The sequence below is a fragment of the Mus caroli genome, unplaced genomic scaffold (genome assembly GCF_978045245.1).
Source record: "Mus caroli unplaced genomic scaffold, Mus_caroli_1 scaffold_12, whole genome shotgun sequence".
NCBI classification, from domain to species: Eukaryota; Metazoa; Chordata; class Mammalia; order Rodentia; family Muridae; genus Mus; species Mus caroli.
The window spans coordinates 37,074,011-37,093,403 of record NW_028227267.1 but is presented as its reverse complement, the minus strand read 5'-3'; the positions used below and the strand labels follow the sequence as shown (position 1 = coordinate 37,093,403).

The following is a 19,393-nucleotide window of genomic DNA, read 5'->3' as shown; positions in this document are numbered from 1 at the left end:
CAGCATGGGTACTGAAACCAACCTTGGGTCCTCTGGAGAGCATCAAGTACTCTTAACAACTGAGCCATCTCTGCAGACCTCACCATCATATAATTTTAAAGATGCAAGACAGAAAGATAAATATCTCTTATGATTCCGGCTTCCTAAGGCTTTCTAAAGTGTGTAGTCAGGCTAATAGAAAACTTGTCTGTTCCTTACTGAAAACAGACACGACCCCTACAGCCAATCAACAGGCAATACAGAGATTTCTGTGGAGTGTTCCAATTCAGACTTCAAACTGCCCTGCACAAGAGGGCTTGGAATTTATTCCTTATAATGGAGCCAGAAGCACCATGGCTTGGCCAAGTGAAGAAACAGAAGGCTGGTTGCACAAGCAGACAATGTACCAAACTGTGGGTTCTGCACAAGCTCCACCCCCAGAGCCTGCTGTATATCTATGGGCCCAAGTGGAGCTCACTCATTATCCCTGATTTCCAAGACAACCAGACCTCAGGTCCACGGGATCCACAAAGCAGACGGGGTAACACCCTGACTGTCTATGCCTGGGACAGGGTGGGCAGGTGATGGGGCAGTGTCCAGGAAAAGTGGCACTGTGAACCCATAGTGACAGCAAGGGCCTTCAGGAGGACATAGGGAAAACTAAGGCAAGGTGGGAGCAGTCACTTCTCTTCTCTCCTCACAGGAAACATGGGTCCGAAGCTGCTTCAGTCCTGACTTTGTCTCCTGATGATGCTAGGACTTGTCCTAATGCTTGCCTCATGCCTGGGACAAACCCCTTCCCAGTGGTTTGCCATCCAGCATATCAATAATAATGCCAACCTCCAATGTAATGTTGAAATGCAGCGTATTAACAGGTTTAGAAGAACATGTAGGGCTTAAATACTTTTCTTCATACAAGTTTTGCTAATGCTGTTGGTGTGTGTGGAAATCCAAGTGACTTGTGCAGTGACAATATAAGTAGAAACTGTCATAATAGTTCATCTCGGGTGCATATAACTGTCTGTAACATCACAAGTTGGAGGAGAACAACTTATACCCAATGCAGATACCAACCAAGAAGATCAGTGGAGTACTACACAGTTGCCTGCAACCCCAGAACTCCACAGGACAGTCCCATGTATCCAGTGGTACCAGTTCACTTGGATGGGACATTTTAACTCCAGTGCCAGCACTTTGCACCTTCACTCATCTGCTACTTGCAAGATCATAGTAATGAAGAGACAGTTCCTGTCTGCACTCCATATAGCACATGTCCTCGTGAAACCTGTCCCTGACTACCTTTAATTTAGCTGAACAGATCTTTTATTACTAATAACCACCTTTGCATACAAATCTAGATCTCTGGTATCTTTGTGTCTGACAGTGTTGTGGAGAGAGGAAGGGGAAGAGACACACACAGAGAAGTGTGTGAGTGTGTGTGTGTGTGCGTGTGCATGTGTGTGTTGAGGCAGGGCCTTATACCAATTTAGGAATCTTCCCAGTCCCTAGAAACAAATGAATCTGAGAAAAAATGGACATCTTTCCCAAAAGTTCCCACACAACATCTTACCTAAAGTTTCACTGTGGGAAAGAGGTGGCTGGCAGAGGAGACCAGGGAATTGGGATCTCTGGATGAGGCTATCCCTTGCCCTCTCCTTGTACAGCTGTCCTTAAAGATCAATTACGAGAACATTCAACTCAAACCAGAAGGACAGATTCCAAGATAAGGGAACTGGAATCTGCACAGGAAAGAGATGAATAATGAGAGGGCCTGCCCTGGGGTTACAGATGTTTGTTAGCTACATGGGAACTAGGAATGAAACACAGGTCCTCTGCAAGAGCAATCAGTGTTCTTAAGTGCTGAGATATCTCTCCACCTCAATGGATTTTTAAAAGTGGGGTGTGTGTGTGTGTGTGTGTGTGTGTGTGTAGTTATATGTAACCATACATGGATTTAGATGAAAAGCAAAGATGAAATCTAAAGGAAAGTATAAAATAGGGGAGTAGAATACATGGAATAGGAAAGTAGAAGATGGGACTGTGAGAAACAAGAGAACCAGCCACACAGGGTGAGGAAGTAAGTGCAAGACAGATCAGAGAGGCAGAGGAATGAAGGAGAAATTATGATTACACAAGTGAGTGAAATGTCCATGATAAACACTACTGCTTTGTATCTAACCTTTACACAGACAAAAACCAGGAAGTGAATCTTCAAACTGTCCTTTCTTGGGTGGCCCATCCATCTGAGAAGAGAGAGGCTCAGCATTCTATAGCTTTGTCTTCCTCTCTTCATTAAGCTAACAAATTCCATAGGAAATGGTAACAGAGCCATTCCTTCTCATGTTTATCCATGTGACCGTTCTTGTCTCTGAGATAGTTGTTGGCACTTTTCTCTGTACAGCTAGCATGCCTTATGCTCTCCCACACTATTTTCTCCCTGATAAGATTATGTTACAGGTGATGATCTTAGTCTAGATAGGGGGTGATGGCATTTCATGGGGGTGGAGGTTTGTTTATTGTTTGATGCTTTATTTTAATGCTTTACATTTATTGTGTTGGTGGGGGCACACATACCATAGCATGTATGTGGAAGACATGTATGTGGTGGTCATGTATGTGGGTATCAAAGGAGAACTTACAGAATCTGGTTCCCTTCTTCCAATACATGGACTCTGAAGCTCAAACTTGGGACATCAGCAGTGCTTTCATTTGCTGAGTCAATTCATTTTTCCATTAAGAGAAGTTGGAGAGCCTTCCTTGGATCATAGGTGGGGGATTATTCCTCTATGTCCTCAGGTGGAATCTCTGCTTTGAGGTCGCTGATTTTAGCTTGAAACTATAACCCCAGTTATTAACATCAAACAATGTGACAGTCATTGGAGTTCTCAGAACCACCTGGTAAGGTCCCTTCCACAGAGGATCCAGCTATTCTGTGGATTTTACCAGGAGAAGCCAGATCCATTCAGACTGAGTGTGTACAACTTTGTTTCCATACTCTTGTAGGGTTATTGGATTTGCCCCAAGTTCGTAGTGTATTGTACTGAATCATCTGATTGACCTCAGAGTCTAACCCAGGACTCATGTGAGGAAAAGCTATACAACAACCAAGGACTATATTTGGTGTCAGTTTGGGGAGCTATTCTAACACCCCTAGGGGCAACAAGAACAGATTCACCGATTTATCAGAGGTTTTGAAAGACCAGTAAAAATTCAGACCCCTAGCACCAAGAATGTAGGTTAGCTGGTTCAGTGACCCTGTTCCAGGACCTGGCTGTCCACAAAAGTTAGATTAAAATCTTGAGAACAATCTTCAGAAGCAGGGAGTTTCCCCTTGTAATTTTTAGTACCCCCTTGGGACTTTTTCACCAGTGTTTTTGGCATTTTCCAATAATGACCTCCCTACCCCCTTGGGCTGTGTTTTTTTTCCTTTAAATACCTCCTTTTCCAGCTACTCGGGGTCCACAGTCCTCTCCCCCTGCGTGGTGTGCGACTGTGGGGCCTAGAGCTTGCCTGGAATAAAACAAAAATCCTCTTGCGGTTTGCATCAAGGCCATTTCTGGTGAGTGATTTGGGGTGTCGCCTCTCCTGAGTCAGAACATGGGGGAGTCCTAACTTTGTGGGTCTTTCAATTTCTTGGTAACGTTTTCCTAGGATCTACTTAAGAGCTTGGTTAATACTTTCAATACCACATGAGCTTTGGGGCTTCCAAGCAGAGTTTGGGTAATATTTTATCCGTAGAGCTGTGAATATAGATAGTCACATGTGTAAATAAAGGTTAATCTGTGAGTCTTAAATGACCAGAAGAGACCAAACCTTGGACAGTGTCCTTTAGAAAAACATATTTGACTCCTCTGTAATCGTTTCAACCCCAATTGCTAAAGATTCTATCTAGTACAAGAAGGTGTGTACAAACACTAACACATATTTGAAGCTGCCCCAAGGAGACAAAAGAGTACATTCTACCTCCCAGTCCTCACTGGGATAGGAGCACGTCCTCTGCATTGCTCCAAGATGTGTAAAGAATGAGGGCAGCAACATTGTGAAGACCATAGCCCTGATATTCTTGCTTTACTGTAGGTAACTCTCTACCCAAGAACAGTCAAGTTCCCATTTACAGAGTGACATCCCTCCCTGGATGGAATGAATCATGTATTCCATGATTTTTCTTAACTGCAGGACTTAGAGAGGAAAGGTGTTCTCCACATTGATCCATGGCCAGTTTCTGTTGCCCCTTTTTCATGGCGCAGTGATGTACATATAGGTTTTATATCATCTGTCTTTGGAAGGATCAGTACTCTCATGGGGATCTATCTGCAATACTGTCTTCTTTGCTTTTCTCTGCGCTGGAATATTTCCTTGGGACACATGAGACATGCATGCCCTTCTGATGGCCCTGCCAGTACATGACTGATCTTTGTCAAAATCTTCGACAGCGTCCAACAGGATTAAAATCTTTTTTGCTTATGTTTGCTTATATTTTATAGGTCAGATGTTGGCCAATAACCGTTATGTGGGTTCTAGGAATCAAACTCAGGTTGCCATACATTCATAGCAAGGGCCTTTGCTGGTTGATCCACCGCTTCACTTCACCCTCACCCTTATCTCCATATTCCTTAGTAGCAGGATTCAAATTGTTAAGACCTAGGTAAAATAGCAAGGCCAAGATGGAATGTTAAACCCTACGTAAAAATGTTAAGGCCTAGGTAACTGTTTCCTGGATAGCCTGTCATTTTGTGCTGTTACTAATATTATAATGAAACTTTCTCACGTGTTGCTTCTGCTGTCATTAGGAAACTTGCTAATGCCAAGTTGATTACATATTCTTTTCTGTTCTGTGCCCTTGAAATTAAGATAAAATTCAATAGAACTGCTTTGTCTAGGTACCCACAATAAGCTTGATCCCGAACCAACCACTCAACAACAGCACTTCCTGCACCTGTGTATAAATCCTTATGGTACTTGCTTTTATAAGTTGCCCCTGGGATGGACCCAATCATAAGAGAGACACCTGCATCTATTTAGATTAAAGCTTCCATTCTGAGTCAGGGTCAAGTAAAGTTTAAGTTGCCAGGACCTTCCTAGGAACTGATATCCTACTTGGTACAAAGAGACATGTATATGGGTAACTGTCATCCTGGTTGGCAAGTTAAGACATGAAGGTTAGACAAATTCCATCCTGGTTGACAAGTTAACACATGAAGGTTAGACAAATCCCATCGTGGTTGACAAGTTAACACATGAAGGTTAGACAAATCCCATCCTGGTTGACAAGTTAACACATGAAGGTTAGACAAGGCAAGTTCTTTGCCACAGTTGAATACTCCAACAAATGGGAACAGGATGAGTGTACAACAAAGACATGTTCCTAAGGAAACCCCCATCCCTAAATCCTGATGGGTGAAAATCTTGGCACAGATATTTGTAATCTCAGGCTTAAAAAGCCCTACTGGATCTTGACACAAGGTGACAGTCTGCTCCCACATCTGACTGGAGTCCCTGATCTATCATCAGCCATGGGGTATGGTGTTTGATAGACCATTCCTGTTTGATGAGAGGCACCAGTGTCTTAGTGGTGTGTATGACGATTCCCAGACTCCAACACAAACATTTGAGTCATGGTGTCATTTTACACTCTAAAACATGCCTTGATTTGTGGGACAGTGAGCTGTGCACCTACAGGGTGGTCCCTAGTAGAGCACAGGCCTTGAACCATGGTGACCTGGTAGGTGGTGACTTCTCCCTGCATGGAACGGCAGGTGTTCAGCCACATCTCCTGGGCCCCTGGTTCCTACTGCAGCCACAGCCTCCCACAGTCCTCCTGCAGGGGTGTGTGTGTCCATCAGTCACATAGACAAGGCCCCAAGCTCCTGGTATTCTGTATGGTCTCCACACTGCCAATTACCTGGCTACATCTAGGTTCCTCTCCACAATTACTTGGCAACAGCCAGGTAGACCTGTGCACTCTAAAAGGGGTTATTTGCCCCCTTCTCCCTTTCTTAAGCTCTTAACCTCTTACACTCTTACTCTCATGTCTCTCTTATTCTTGCTTCCCACTTTCTCCTCCTTTCCCCATCCTCTTCTACTTTCTATCCATATGGCCATAGCGAGCCTCCCTGTTTCCTTGCTCTCTTCCTCTCTGTGCCTTTCTAAAATACATGCTTTAAAACATTGACTGCCTGTTCTCATTGGGACTGGCCATGCTGAAGCAATGGAGCAAGGGAAAACCCTCATAGAAGCATGATAAAGGGGGATGGCATGGGAGTTTGCAGAGGGGAAACCTGCAAAGAGTATAAGATTTGAAAATCAAATAAATAAAATATCCAATTAAAAAACAGAGTAAATTGACAATAGGGGGAAAAAAAGAATTTGGAGTCATCTTAATAAGGAGTCAACAGCACCTTAAGAACACACCTAAATTCTCTAGGATGAAAAGAAGCAAACACATTGAAGAGGAGTAAATGTCAGGAAATACTCAAACTCAGGGCTGAAGTCAACCAAATAGAAACAAAGAGCAAGATACAAAGAATCAAAGAATCCCAGAGCTGGTTCTTTGAGAAAACAGTTAGCCAAACTAACTAAAGGGCACAAAAACAGTACCAAAATTAAGAAAAACAGAAATGAAAAGGGAAACATAACAACAGAAACTGAGGAATTTAAAAACTCAGCCTGTCTGACTAGAAACACCTATGCTCAACCAACCTGGAAAATATAGATGAAATGGAAGATATTATTTTATTTTAAGGTTTATTTTGGAATGTATGAGTGCTCTGCTGCATATACACACATGTGTCAGAAGAGGGCATCAGATCCCATGATAGATTTTTGTGAGCCACCATGCTGCTGCTGGAAATTGGACTCAGGACCTCTGGAAGAAACCCAGAGCTCCCAACTCCTGACCCATCTCTCCAGCCCAATACCACATACCAAACTAAAATCAAGATAAGTAAACTATATAAAAAGTCCCATAACCTCTACAGAAACAGAAGTAGTCATTAGAATCCTCCCAACCAAAACCAAAACAAAAAACAGTGAAAATGAGGGCATTGACTCTCTAATCTGGAATGAGTCTGCACAAATCATGTTTGGGACCTTAAAGATGGGGCTTTAGTTCAAAACCCTAGCAATTCCAAATGCCTCCAAGCCTTTTCATCTACAGGTCCATAAAACAAATTTTACTGCAAGTAGTGTGAAACTACGTATTTTAAGCCCATTGTACCACCATATAACAGCCCTGTCCAGGCTACTGGACTCTGTCTCCTCAGGTTGTTCCACTTAGGGAACAAAATACATATAGTCTCTTGTGAGGCTCTGCAAGTGCCTGTCAAATACAGACATGGATGCTCATAGTCAGCTATTGGATGGATCACAGGGCCCTGAATGGCAGAGCTAGAGAAAGTACCCAAGGAGCTGAAGTGGTCTGCAACCCGATAGGTGGAACAACAATATGAACTAACCAGTACCCCCAGAGCTCGTGTCTCTAGCTGCATATATAGCAGAAGATGGCCTAGTCGGCCATCATTGGGAAGAGAGGCCCCTTGGTATTGCACACTTTATATGTCCCAGTACAGGGGAACACCAGGGCCAAGAAGTGGGAGTGGTTGGGTAGAGGAGCAGAGAGGGGGGAGGGGAAGGGAACTTTTGGGATGGCATTTGAAATGTAAATAATGAAAATATCTAATAAAAAAAGAGCTAGGTTGGCTACTACTATTTTAGCAAGAGAAGCAGAGACGTTAACTCTGGGTCAGCATCTTATACTTACATCACCCCATGCAGTGAAGGTTCTTCTCAAAGGAAAACCAGAACCCTGGCTGATCAAGGCATGTTTGAAAAAGTAGCAGGTCCTTTTCTTGGACTATCCTTGGAATCTAGATAGAAAACCCCACTGTCATCAGTCCTGCTACATTCTTGCCAGATGCTGACACACAGAAACTCTTCAGTAATTGTCTGAGGAAAGAAATGTGATGAAAGAGATCTGTCTCTGTAACTCATGTACCCATAGAAGGACTAACAGAGACAAAGTTTGGATCTGAGACAGAAGGAAGGTCACACAGAGACTGTCCCACCTGGGGATCTATCCCATAAACAACCACCAAACCCAGACATTATTGCTTATGCCAGCAAGATTTTGCTGACAGGACCCTGATATAGCTGTCTCTTGTGAAGCTATGCCAGTGCCTGGCAAATACAGAAGTGGATGCTCACAGACATCTCTTGGATGGAAGACTTAGCCCCCAATGGAGGAGATAAAGAAAGTACTTGTGGAGCTGAACGGGTCTGCAGCCAATATGAACTAACCAATACCCCCAGAGCTCATGTCTCTAGCTGCATATGTAGCAAAAGATGGCCTAGTTGGCCATAATTGGCAAAAGAAGCCCTTGGTCTTGGGAAGATTATATGCCCCAGCACAGGAGAATGCCAGAGCCAGGAGGTGGAAGTGTGTGGGTTGGGGAACAGGAGGGTATAGGGAACTTTTGGGATAGCATTTGAAATGTAAATGAGGAAAATCTCTAATAAGAAATTAAAAGAAAGAAAGAAAGAAAGAAAGAAAGAAAGAAAGAAAGAAAGAAAGAAAGAAAGAAAGAACAAATGAACAAAAGAAAGAACGAAAAAAAGGAAGGAAGGAAGGAAGGAAGAAGGAAGAAGGAAAGAAAGAAAGAAAGAAAGAAAGAAAGAAAGAAAGAAAGAAAGAAAGAAAGAAAGAAAGAAAGAAAGAAAGGAAGGAAGGAAGATCTGTCTACCTAAACCTAATAAATATCCCCACATCCCATGAAATCTTTCAGTTCTGAGGCAATGCTTGGCATTCTGAGGCAATGAGGCATGGTTGGGAGCACCATCTTTAAACATGGATTCAGAGACACAGGGGCTTCAGCAGAAATTGCAACTGAAATGATTTGGACCCCAGACTTATAGACCAAATATATGGTGAAAAAGAAGACCTGTTATCTCATACCAGGAATGTCACTATGCCTTAGATTCTGCACATGTGAATGTTCTGATCTATCAAGAAGGAGGGCTCGTCACTGCTGCCAGAAAGAACATTAAAAACAAAGAGGAGTTCTTGCCTCTCCTGGAAACTCTTTGCCTTCCTCTAGGAGTTTCTTGGTTTCAATGCTTAGGACATCAACTTTAAAACACCCTTGAGGCCACGAGTCACCAGGGAATTGACTTGGCTACCCAAAAATCGGCCCAAAGACCAGTGAGGCCTACTGACATTCTGGTGACATAAAGTGACTCACTGCTGCCTGAGAATCCATATACAACCAAGGGGACATAGGGAATATAAAAATATCCAAAGGGTAGAAGAACCAAACGAATGGTGGTGGAAGCCAGAGGGAAGATCATTCTGCCAGGAAATATTGGCAGGGTTCTGGAAAGTAACTTTCACCAGGGTACCAGATAGAGGTCCAGTATACTTTCTGAGTTGCCCAGAAAAAGATATGTTATAACTAGACATGACAGCCTGGCCCGATTTATCTAAGCAATATGTCAGATTTATAGTAAAATAAATGTAAAGACAGACACTTATCCCAGAAGTGGGCACATACGAGGGGCCAAACTATGGTCAATTGTGAGAAACTGACTTCAGTGATATGTGGCCTGCTAGGGGAGGATAAGAGTCCATGATTCTTTTTAGTGATACCTTATTTGGATAGGTATAAGTTTTATCCACTAGTCTCAAAGATCTCAAAGAGTAGCTCAAAAGCTCTTCCAGGTGCTGGACCAACAATTTTACCACTTGCTTGGAATTGTGTCAGATTATAGCAGAGAACTCATAGCCAAAACTTGTCAAGTAACAGTGGATGATTTCTGAATAGCTGAGAAACTTCATTGTATATGCAGACCTCAGAGTTCTGCTCACATTCAAATGAAGAATAGTTCACTAATGGAAACGGTACTTAACTCTCAGGAGATTTCCTGGAAGGGTGGATGGGCCTCCTTCTTACTTTGGCCTTTTGTACCCAATGCATGTAGGAATCCATCCCTATAGTATTTGTTTAGAATGCCTCCCCCATTGCTTCCCAATATCAAAGATAATCAGTTAACCAAACTATAAGTATTTCTTTTTCATTGTCCAGGTCCTCCTGTTTCCATAAAGGCTATTCATCAACTCTTTGAGAGACATAGTGGACTTCTGACTTTTCCACCATCATCCTAGCCACCTCTGAGCCTTGTTGTAGTGATACTACTTGGCTGAAAAGGGTAGCTAAAGACAACACAATCAATTTGAAAAACACTTACATGATTTTTCCACTCTTACACCTGAGAGGTTAGGTGGCATTTTACCATGCATTCAGCAGGCCCATGTCGAAAAGCTAGAAGCCAGAGATGACAATGCCAAACAGAGACCATCCTGAAATTATGGACCCATTAAAATTGAGGTTTCCACAGACCTGAGCCCTTTCCATTGCCTATCCACCATATTGAGTATTACGTATCTTGTAGTCGACTATGGGATCATAATTCAATGCCCAACAGCCTCAGACTTGGAACTGGGAACATCAGAAGGTAAATATTGGAGAAGGGAGAGCTAATGGGACTACAGAGCAGCAATCCAAGACCCCTGTTGACCTTTGCTCACAGATGCCTACTTTGTCTGGTTCTTTTGGATGAAGAGAGAATGTGGGATTTTAGCTTTTGAAGAAGGGACATAAACTTTATAATTTGATATTCCCCCTGTATCTGAGTTCCTCTATTGCCAAGTACAAGGAAATTTCATTGAAAAAAATCTGATCTTAAAACAGAGCTTTTTTGAAAGCACATATCTCAATATATTGAAACAATGTCTCCTCTCAAGGTATGTGCCCACTAAAAAACATAACCCAACATGCAGAAAATTAAATGTGCAGGAGAATGATTTTGTCCTCTGAAAACCAGAGCAACCTGGGGAATTGGACTATATGTTATATGAATGGACACCAGAAGTAGATTTACATTGGAGAACAATCTACCACATGCAAGGATCCTAGAGCTCTAGGTCGTAACGAAGATGAGCTATCCATGTTCAGGCCCTATGAATCTCTCCCCATCCTAAGCACTTGACATGTAGTGAAGCAGAGAGAACTCTCCAGCTTTGGAAGGAGAAGGTGACAAAAGGAACCCCTGGGTCAAAAGAGAGAATCCCATTTTTTTTTTTTTGTAATTAAAACTCCCTTGTTCATGGCAATAGGGAATCTCAGGTACAGGGGGAATATCAAATTTTACAGGCACCTCAGAAACGGGTCTAAATGGGGCAAGCTGGTAAGCCAGTGCACCATGGTAGTTCCCAGTGACATCATCAGTAGTCACATCCCTGGACAATCTCTTGTATCCAGGAGAACCCTTGACTCTTCTGTGATGTCACCACTGTTGTGGTGACACCAAAGGCCTGTAGTGTATTCCTTCAGAACCAATTGGTTTCACAGGCAAGCATGTTGTCCATGCAGCTCACGCTATTTTGGAGGGAAAATACAATACACACAGAGACCAGACTTTGGAGGAATGAGGCCAGCCTTCTGTAATCTTGGGAAGTGGGAAGAAAGAAATGGTCCTGGAGAAGGCACAATATTTCCTGCGCAAAGGTTGGGGAGCTACATTGAGGATGTGGGCTTGAGCTGGTCCTTTCAGGAATAGGGCTTATGATTTGGATCCTCAAAATTCTTCAATCACAGACCCAGAAAGAAGAATTTATGATGATTAGTTTGCTGAGAGCTAGGAATTGAGAAACCTGTACTTGCTTTGTTAAGAAATTTTAATATCATCCCAAGTGGTAAAAATATGCCTGGAGGAAGCTCTGTGAGGATAACAGAGTGTTGTTCTCAGGATAGAGTGTTGAAGCACTTCATCCTGTTAGAGTTTCCAGTAGGTTATATGAGGATGTGATGGCAAGTACAGAGTGGGATATTCCCCTGCTCATGAATCAAGGTCTCTGACACTTTGGCATTGAGCACACAAGATGAGGACTGATTCACAGTCTGAGGTTAGTGTAGTAATGTGGGAGCTCTCATCATGCATTTTAAGAAGCATGGACAGGTGTTGGCTTATGGGAGATGTTAGGTGTTAATGTTTATGGTCAAACTTTTTTATGCTAAGTAGAACAGACTACATTGTCAGATAAGAGCTGACAATGCCCTCCAATTATTCTTGCATGGGAGAGCTTATGCATTTCAGGGCTAGGGGAATTGCAATAGGGAGGGAGGAATATGCTTAATGATGGTTTCTGGGAACAGGGATCTAGCTAAGGAGCCCAGCCTGAAGATAGCTTTCCTGCTCTTTCAGGGATTCTCTGTGACTCTAGATTTCCCTCTTCCTCAGACTTCTGTGTGGGACAAAGCATGCTGTCTCCATTCCGTGCCCTATTATCTCTACGAGTTTACCAGTGTTTATCAACTGTTGGAAAGGCATCACCACAAACCTCCACCATCAATAAGCAGGGGCAGAGAATGAAGAGAATGGAGAAGCTCAAAAGGGATCTCCAGAAGATCAAAAATGAGAGAGACGAACTCCAGGGAATCCTAGTCAATTACACTAACAAGGATTTGAACAACAGGGAGTCATTATGCCCAGTTCTTTGCTGACTGTCTTGGGCCCTCTCTGTTAACCTCAGATTCCCTCATATCACAGGAGACTGCAACACCAGGCTGTCCACACATCCAAATTCATTTTGCTGATTGGAATTTCGACACAGAACTTCAAGTTCAGATAGGAGTGATATGGGTCTTAGGCACTTTTGATTCCTCCAAAAGGAAATCAGAGCCTGTGGTATGAATCCCAGTCTGGGGATAAGGGTAGTAGTGTGTGAGCCCTAATTCTGCATTGTAAAAATCCTATAAAGATGTTGGTTTGTGGGAGATACAAGGTCCTCTCTGTTTATGGCCAATCATGATTGCAGTTTACATGGAGGTAAGTTGGGTCCAACTAGTCCAGTCAACAGCTGGAGGAGCCTGGTCCCACATACTGCCTCTCATGATGACTGGATTGGCTGTAGTTCATCACTGCTTTTCTCAAATTTTGTTCATTATACTCTTAGATAATGTGTGTTTATTTGGAATTCTGATTGTGTTTAATTATGTGGTGTGTGTGTGTGTTTGTGTGTGTATGTTCCACTTAAAATCTAGAGTGACTGTGTAGTATGCTGGGGCCTGAGATTTTGCATGACACAGTTTACAGGCAATAATAATGAAGATGCCAGGGAGCCTCACTTTGAGCAGCACAGCACATAACCTCTGTGCTCACCTCAGATGCACACTGGAAACTCCTGGTGTATGTTATAAAGGCTTTTACCTGTAGATACTGATTATGTCCTTTGAGAATTTATGTAAGCAATAGAACCAAGGATTGACAATTCCTTGTCTACAAACAGATGTGCCATCACAGGTCTATAAGGATGACAAACAGAACTCACCTGTGGAATAGGAACACTCTGGCTGTACAGTCTTATTCTGACAAAGGCTCCAGAATTCAAGATTATGAACCATAAAACTAGAGCAAATCTGTGTGCAGAACACTATTGGCTCATCAAGCCTGGGACGCACCAGGGCATACAGTAGGCACATATTTGTTGTAAGGAATCCCTACAGGAATGAGAAGGCAGAATGAAGACACCAAGATCATCCCTCTAAAAAGAAGAGCTGAGAATGTTAACGCATCACCTAATGTAGAAAAGGCTGTGCTTTCCCTTTTAACTTCCAGCTATGCATGTGTTTAAAAAGAGAATGAGAAAAGGCACAATGGGGAAATCCCAGCATCTTCAAGAAAACACCATTCTCTTCAATGATAGGAGAGTGGGTTAGGAATGCCTCCCCCACCCACCTGCACAACTCTTCCAGGGAAAACAGAGGCTTTAGAAACTAAAGCACAGACTCACATCTAACCAATGAGAGAGGCATTCTAAGTCAGATCATACCAGTCCACAGATACTAAATGATACAATCAGAAAACCTTTTGAGATGCAATTGCCCTCCACCCTACTACCTACTCTCCCTCCCTTTCTTTTCTCAGACAGGGTCTTTTGTAGCTCAGGAGGGTCTTGAACTCTGGATCTTCCTGGTTCAGTGTTCCCAGTACCCAGCCTTGAAAGACATTTTTCAAACAATGTTTAACAGTAGGTGTCACAGTGTAAACTTCTGAAATTCTAAGGCCATCAAAAGCCATTTTACAACTATGTATATTAAAAAAGTCACCACTGTGTGTGTGATTGGCCAACACATTCTTGCACATTTCTGCATTTTCTTAAACTTTATTTACATTATGCTCCACCCTTAAAGTTTCCTTCTATTATCTGCAAGCTGGATAACTATCTCACTCTGTCTCTCAAAAATTCCCCCCACGGACGGGAAAAGTTAATTAAGGGCTGGAGGGACATTTCTGGGGTTGTCTGGTTTTGTCCCTAAAAGACACCCAATATCCCTGGACCCCTTGGAGCAGGCAGAGAGAAAGCTCTTCAGAATAGCTTGGCTGCCTGGAAGCCACTGCAGGTCAACTTTTCTGCACTGTCTAGCAGGGTCACCGGTTTTATCTGGGGAAACTCAACTCTTAACTTTAGTTGGGCCACCAGCTGCCCCTTGCCCAGCACCTTCCTGGACCCTATATCCAGGTCTCTGCTCACCTGACCACATTGGGATGCTTGAATTCTCCAGGTGCCTCAGCACCGCCACCTCGCGGATGGTGGAGAGCCGCATGCCCTCCTCACTTGTCTGCCTTCACACTTGCTCCAGATTCAAGAAGTGGCCACCTTTCTTCAGGTCGCGGGCCTTGAACACCTTCCGTAGGCGCCTTAGCACATCTCCGTCACGCACTCATACTGCTGATAGGCGCGGCTCAGGCTGTCCTTCTCCATGCTGGCTGCAGGCTGCCGGCGGGGCACAGTGGAACCGGGGTGCGCACTCGCTGCCTTACAGGCCTGGGGGAGGTAAGGAGTTGGACTCGCGGCAGCCAGGCTAGAAGGAAGGACCTCTGGCGCAGCCTCCAAGAAACTCCGCCTACCCATGTCGCCGCCCTGAGCCATCACTGCAGGAGAGCTCTGATCCCTCCTCTTCCCCCTCCTCAGTGATTACAGAGTCTGCCCACAATCTCTGCACCTAGGAGGAGGAGACAGGAGGACAAGGAGAAAGTGTGATCAGACTGCCTGGGAGACTTCCACGGGGTTCCACCAGCTCCCCCCTCACCCCCCCCCCGCCCTGGCTGTCTAATCCGGCCCGGTTTCTCAGAAAAAACAAACAAACAAACAAAAACAAAACAAAAGTTACTTTTCTTCCCCAGCAGGGCTCGTGCAGTCTTATCTAGGAAAAGATTGCTGGGGCACCTCGGGGATAAGCTCTGCGCGGGAAGCAGTAGGACGAGATGGGGCGTGCCTAGCAGCCTAGAGTGTGTCCGGAGCACGGGGGAGGGGAGGAGCCGGGCACGTCAATGTCGTGGCTCAATATTTATACCTATATCGTTGTTCTCCGCTGCCCTCCCTGACTACGGGGTCCTAATCGTGCAGAGTACGGAGCGACCTGGGGGAATTCAGAAGTTGGAGTGAAAGCACCAGCTGTTCACCCGTTTGGGGCTGCAGAATGGAGTTGGGGCTCCTAGGACCCTGAAACCCAATGCTGTGAGTATGTGAGTAGGGGTGGTCAGACATCTACTTGGAGATTGCTTCCTTTCTTTCTACTTTCAGTTTTTCTACAGGGAGACATTTGAAAGGAACTCGCTCTCACAAATGGTCTTTGGGGTAAGGCAAGCTTAGTGGAAGATGAAATTCTGCCTCTGACTTGGAGGGCCTCCCTGGTGGATACTCAGGGAGGACAGACCATCTGGTAGGGGAGGGCTGGGGCTACTAGAGGTGGGAGAATGAGGGGCCCTGGAAGGGGAGAAGTGTCGTGCCCCCCACACCCACCTCCACCCCCGCACACACACTAAGATCCCAAGGGTGTAGGAAAGGCAGGTCCATCACACTTTCACCCATCCTGTCCTGAAAAAGTAACTTCAGGACTTTTCTAGCTAACTGGGACTGGTCCTTAAGTTTTCAACCCATGCACAAGCAACCGCCCTTATGATGGTGGGGATGGGGGACAGTAAACATAGGTCTCCCAGGTGTGAGAAGGGGCGGCCCTTGTGTCCCTACTTCTGAGAGTCACAACTCTAAAGCTATAGAGCTTCTTAGGAAATGAATATTCATTTGGGGTTCATAAGAAATCAGGAAACCCAGAGCTATCTGCCTCTCATTTCCTTGAAATACAGCACTGGTGATAACTGTAAAGCAGAAATACTGACTTTCCAGAAAAAGACTTTCCAACTACCCATGTTGAGATTTCCCAGACATGTTGAGACATGGCTTTCTTTTAAGCCTTTTGGGTTTTATTTGTTTGAATTTGGAGCGTCGCTATTTTTTTTATTATAAGTATGTTTTGCCTGCTGCAACCCTCACCTGGTACCAGAAAACCAGCAAAAAGCAAGTGAGCCAGGCGCACGGGGCAGGACCCCACGGGCGCCCAGAGGGGGGTCTAGAAATCCCACCAGGACCACATCTGTGCACCAAATGCATGCAATTCCTCCAGAAGCCAGAAGAGGGCATTATGTTCAACCCAGAGAAGCATTAATAGGATTGTTAGATGCCCTCTGGGTCCTCTGGTGGATAAACAAATGTTCTTAATGGAAGAGCCTTCTTTCCTGTCCCTACTCTACATTTCTTCTTTGTCCTTCCAGATTGTGTGGTTTTTAATTGAGTAAGATCATCCAAAATCAAAGATAGAAGTTTATGGAGACCCATAGGTTCAGGTGCTTGAAGATGGAATGCTAATTTTCCTAGGTTACCTGACACCCATTCAGAGCTCTTGTGTGGGTTCAATATAATGCCATAGAATTGTCAAGGTTGAAGCAGATCTGTCACCTCTCATGTAGGATAACACTGCAGACTAGGCATGTAATGACTAATCGATGAAATGCAGAATTGAGAAGTTCCTCAGTGAGTAGAAGTGGACGAAGGAATAAAAATTTAAGGCCAGCTAACCAGTGTTGGGATGAAACTACAAACTATCCTGCATGGATGGATCCTGAAATAGAGGTCACATGCCAATGGTGGAGAGCATGTCTGTGCAAGGCTAGGAAGGGAGAGCTATGGCTGATATTGATCTTAACCACACTAGATATCAGAGTTTATTGAGGAAGTACTTCTTCCAGTGGATGCTTCATGCTTGTGAAGGTCTCCTGGAAGAGATCTCATTTCTGAGACTGTGAGTCAGAGACTTAATGTGTGAAGGAATTAATCCCCTGGATCCCCAAACTGATGCTGTCAAACCAGGACTTTTAAGCAGAAGCCTGAGAAAGATTCAGTGATGTGTTAAGTTGCTCACTGTCTTTGGACACCTTCTCTTTCTAAGCTGATTGTGACACAGAAAGGGACACCTGTAAACACACAGGAAACCAATCATTATCAAGTGATACGGCTCTTCTTATCCATCTTTTAATTCTCTTGTGGGTCCTGAGCCTTATTTACTTGTAGGTCTTCAGTGTAGTGCTTGGCTGTTTTGGTAAATGCTACCTGTCAGGTAGCTTACCTGATATCTAGTAATGCTATTTGTGCAGGTAGATAACAGCTTGACATCAGTCTTTAAATGATTAACTGTCCCGAGTATGCAGAGTGGACTGAGACACTTCCTTTTCTCTTTAAGATAGATATTCCTAGTCTTGAAAGCATTCTGTCAGCCATTTTCAAGGACCAATCTTGTAGCAGCCAAACTGACTATAGAGTCTCAAATTGCCACTTGCCTTGCAGCTGTTGTAGCAGATGAATAAAGTTACAGGCCTGGAATGTAACTCAGGGAGCATGGACATTTATTAGGTTCAATCATAGCACAGGGAGGTCAAAGAGAAGGAAAAATTACCCCATCTCATTCAGACTTGTTGGAGACAAAAAAAAAACTGTGAGGCTCCATGGAGGCTTTTAAAGTCGGCCACCCTCCTCATAGATCCCTCCCAGACTCCATTTATTCCGTTAATTGAGTAGATATATTCTCTGGGGAAAGTTTTCATAATTCGGGTATAACCCAGAATATAAATACCAATACATTGATCATTAAATTCTGTATCTCTGGAGACTGGCTGATGAGATGGCTCATGGATAAAGGTAATGTGACCAGGCATAGAGACCTGAGTTCCTTCCCTGTGACCCACATCATAGGAGAGAAAAAACTCCATAAATTGTCCTCTGACTTTCATGTAGGTGGGGGTGCCAGGTCTTAGCAGCTAAAGTTTCCCACTGCTCACTTACACTGAGAACTCTCCACCTGATACACACAGGTAATTATATGACTCTGTGCTCTATTTCAGAGATTCAGTACTTTTTTATTTTTTCTTTTGTTGCCCAGAAGTTAGAGAAACCAAGGAGGCCAGCATCAGACCAACACCTGAAATGCAGTTTAGGGATTATGGATATAGGGAATTTGTAACTGTGGTGGGAACCTCATGTTTTCCAAACTGCTCTAAATGGTTTTCAATACATGTGTGGCCAACTGTAGTAGATGCTGTTGTTTCACTGCTGTTTCTTTGTTGCTATAGTTTTGTTTTATTGTCTACCTCGGATTACTTCAAAGAGACAAAAAACTGTGATGAAATGTGCACTAATCCCTGTGACCTGTTGAAGGCTCACTAGATGTCAGAGTCAGCTTTAGTGAGGATGATTTGCCTGGATGATGCACAACTGCTCCGGGTCGCCTGTACTGCCATATGCTAATATATTCCTCTGACAACGTAGCAGTTATCAGTGACACAGAGTGAAATGATTTACAGTGCTAGCACTCCTAGGTTTAAGCAGACACCAGTAGCAAAGTACAAAGGACCCAAAGATGGAAGCACATGCCCAGGCTTACAACAGTAGGCTTTGAAACGATTAAATTGACCTGGGAGTAGACAGCGGAATGTGAGGTGCAGGCAGTGGCCTAGTACAGAGTGTCTGACAGTTTTCCAGGTAGAAGGTATTCCCACTACTAGAAGGTCTTTGGATCTGTGGTCTAGGCAGCATAAGGAGAGTGATGAAAGTCACTGTCTTGTGAATTTGCTGCTGAGACAATTGCTTTCTCTTCTGAATATACACAGTGGAGTCGGCTCAAGGTTAAGAAGAAATAGCCATTGCTGTAGTTCATTCCTCTGAAGAACATTCTCCTTCTCTTTCCAGCCCACATAGATTAATCATGTACAACCTTGTTCCATGGACACTCACATGACAGGGATATGGTCCTATTTTCCTGTTATGTGTACCAGAAGATCACTTTACAATGGCCCAGATGATCTAGTTCAATCTTACAAGACATAACAATCTAACCTAGTATGGTGGCACTTGCGTTTAATGCCAGGAAAGGTACAGGCAGACAGAATGCTATGAAATCAATGCAGTCTAAACAGTTGGTGGAGATTATGTTTTTTATTTGGGATCAAGTCAAATAAGTTTCTGAGGTTT

At 43.8% G+C, this 19,393-nt stretch overlaps 1 protein-coding gene and 1 pseudogene across 2 annotated transcripts in view; one reads left to right on the top strand and one right to left on the bottom strand.

Moving 5' to 3' along the window:
* The window catches only part of LOC147001755 (uncharacterized), a 347,644-nt gene that overhangs the window by 290,345 nt on the left and 37,906 nt on the right, over window positions 1-19,393 (bottom strand). The window contains exon 2 of one of the 2 annotated variants that reach the window (XM_085828571.1): window positions 14,564-15,035. The exons of the other annotated variant lie outside the window; for it this stretch is intronic. Within the exon in view, the coding sequence (XP_085684697.1) occupies window positions 14,564-14,636 (73 nt within the window). The 5' untranslated portion in view covers window positions 14,637-15,035. The remainder of the gene's footprint in view (window positions 1-14,563; window positions 15,036-19,393) is intronic. 2 annotated transcript variants of the gene reach the window in all.
* On the top strand, window positions 688-1,157 carry LOC147001756 (eosinophil cationic protein 2-like; annotated as a pseudogene).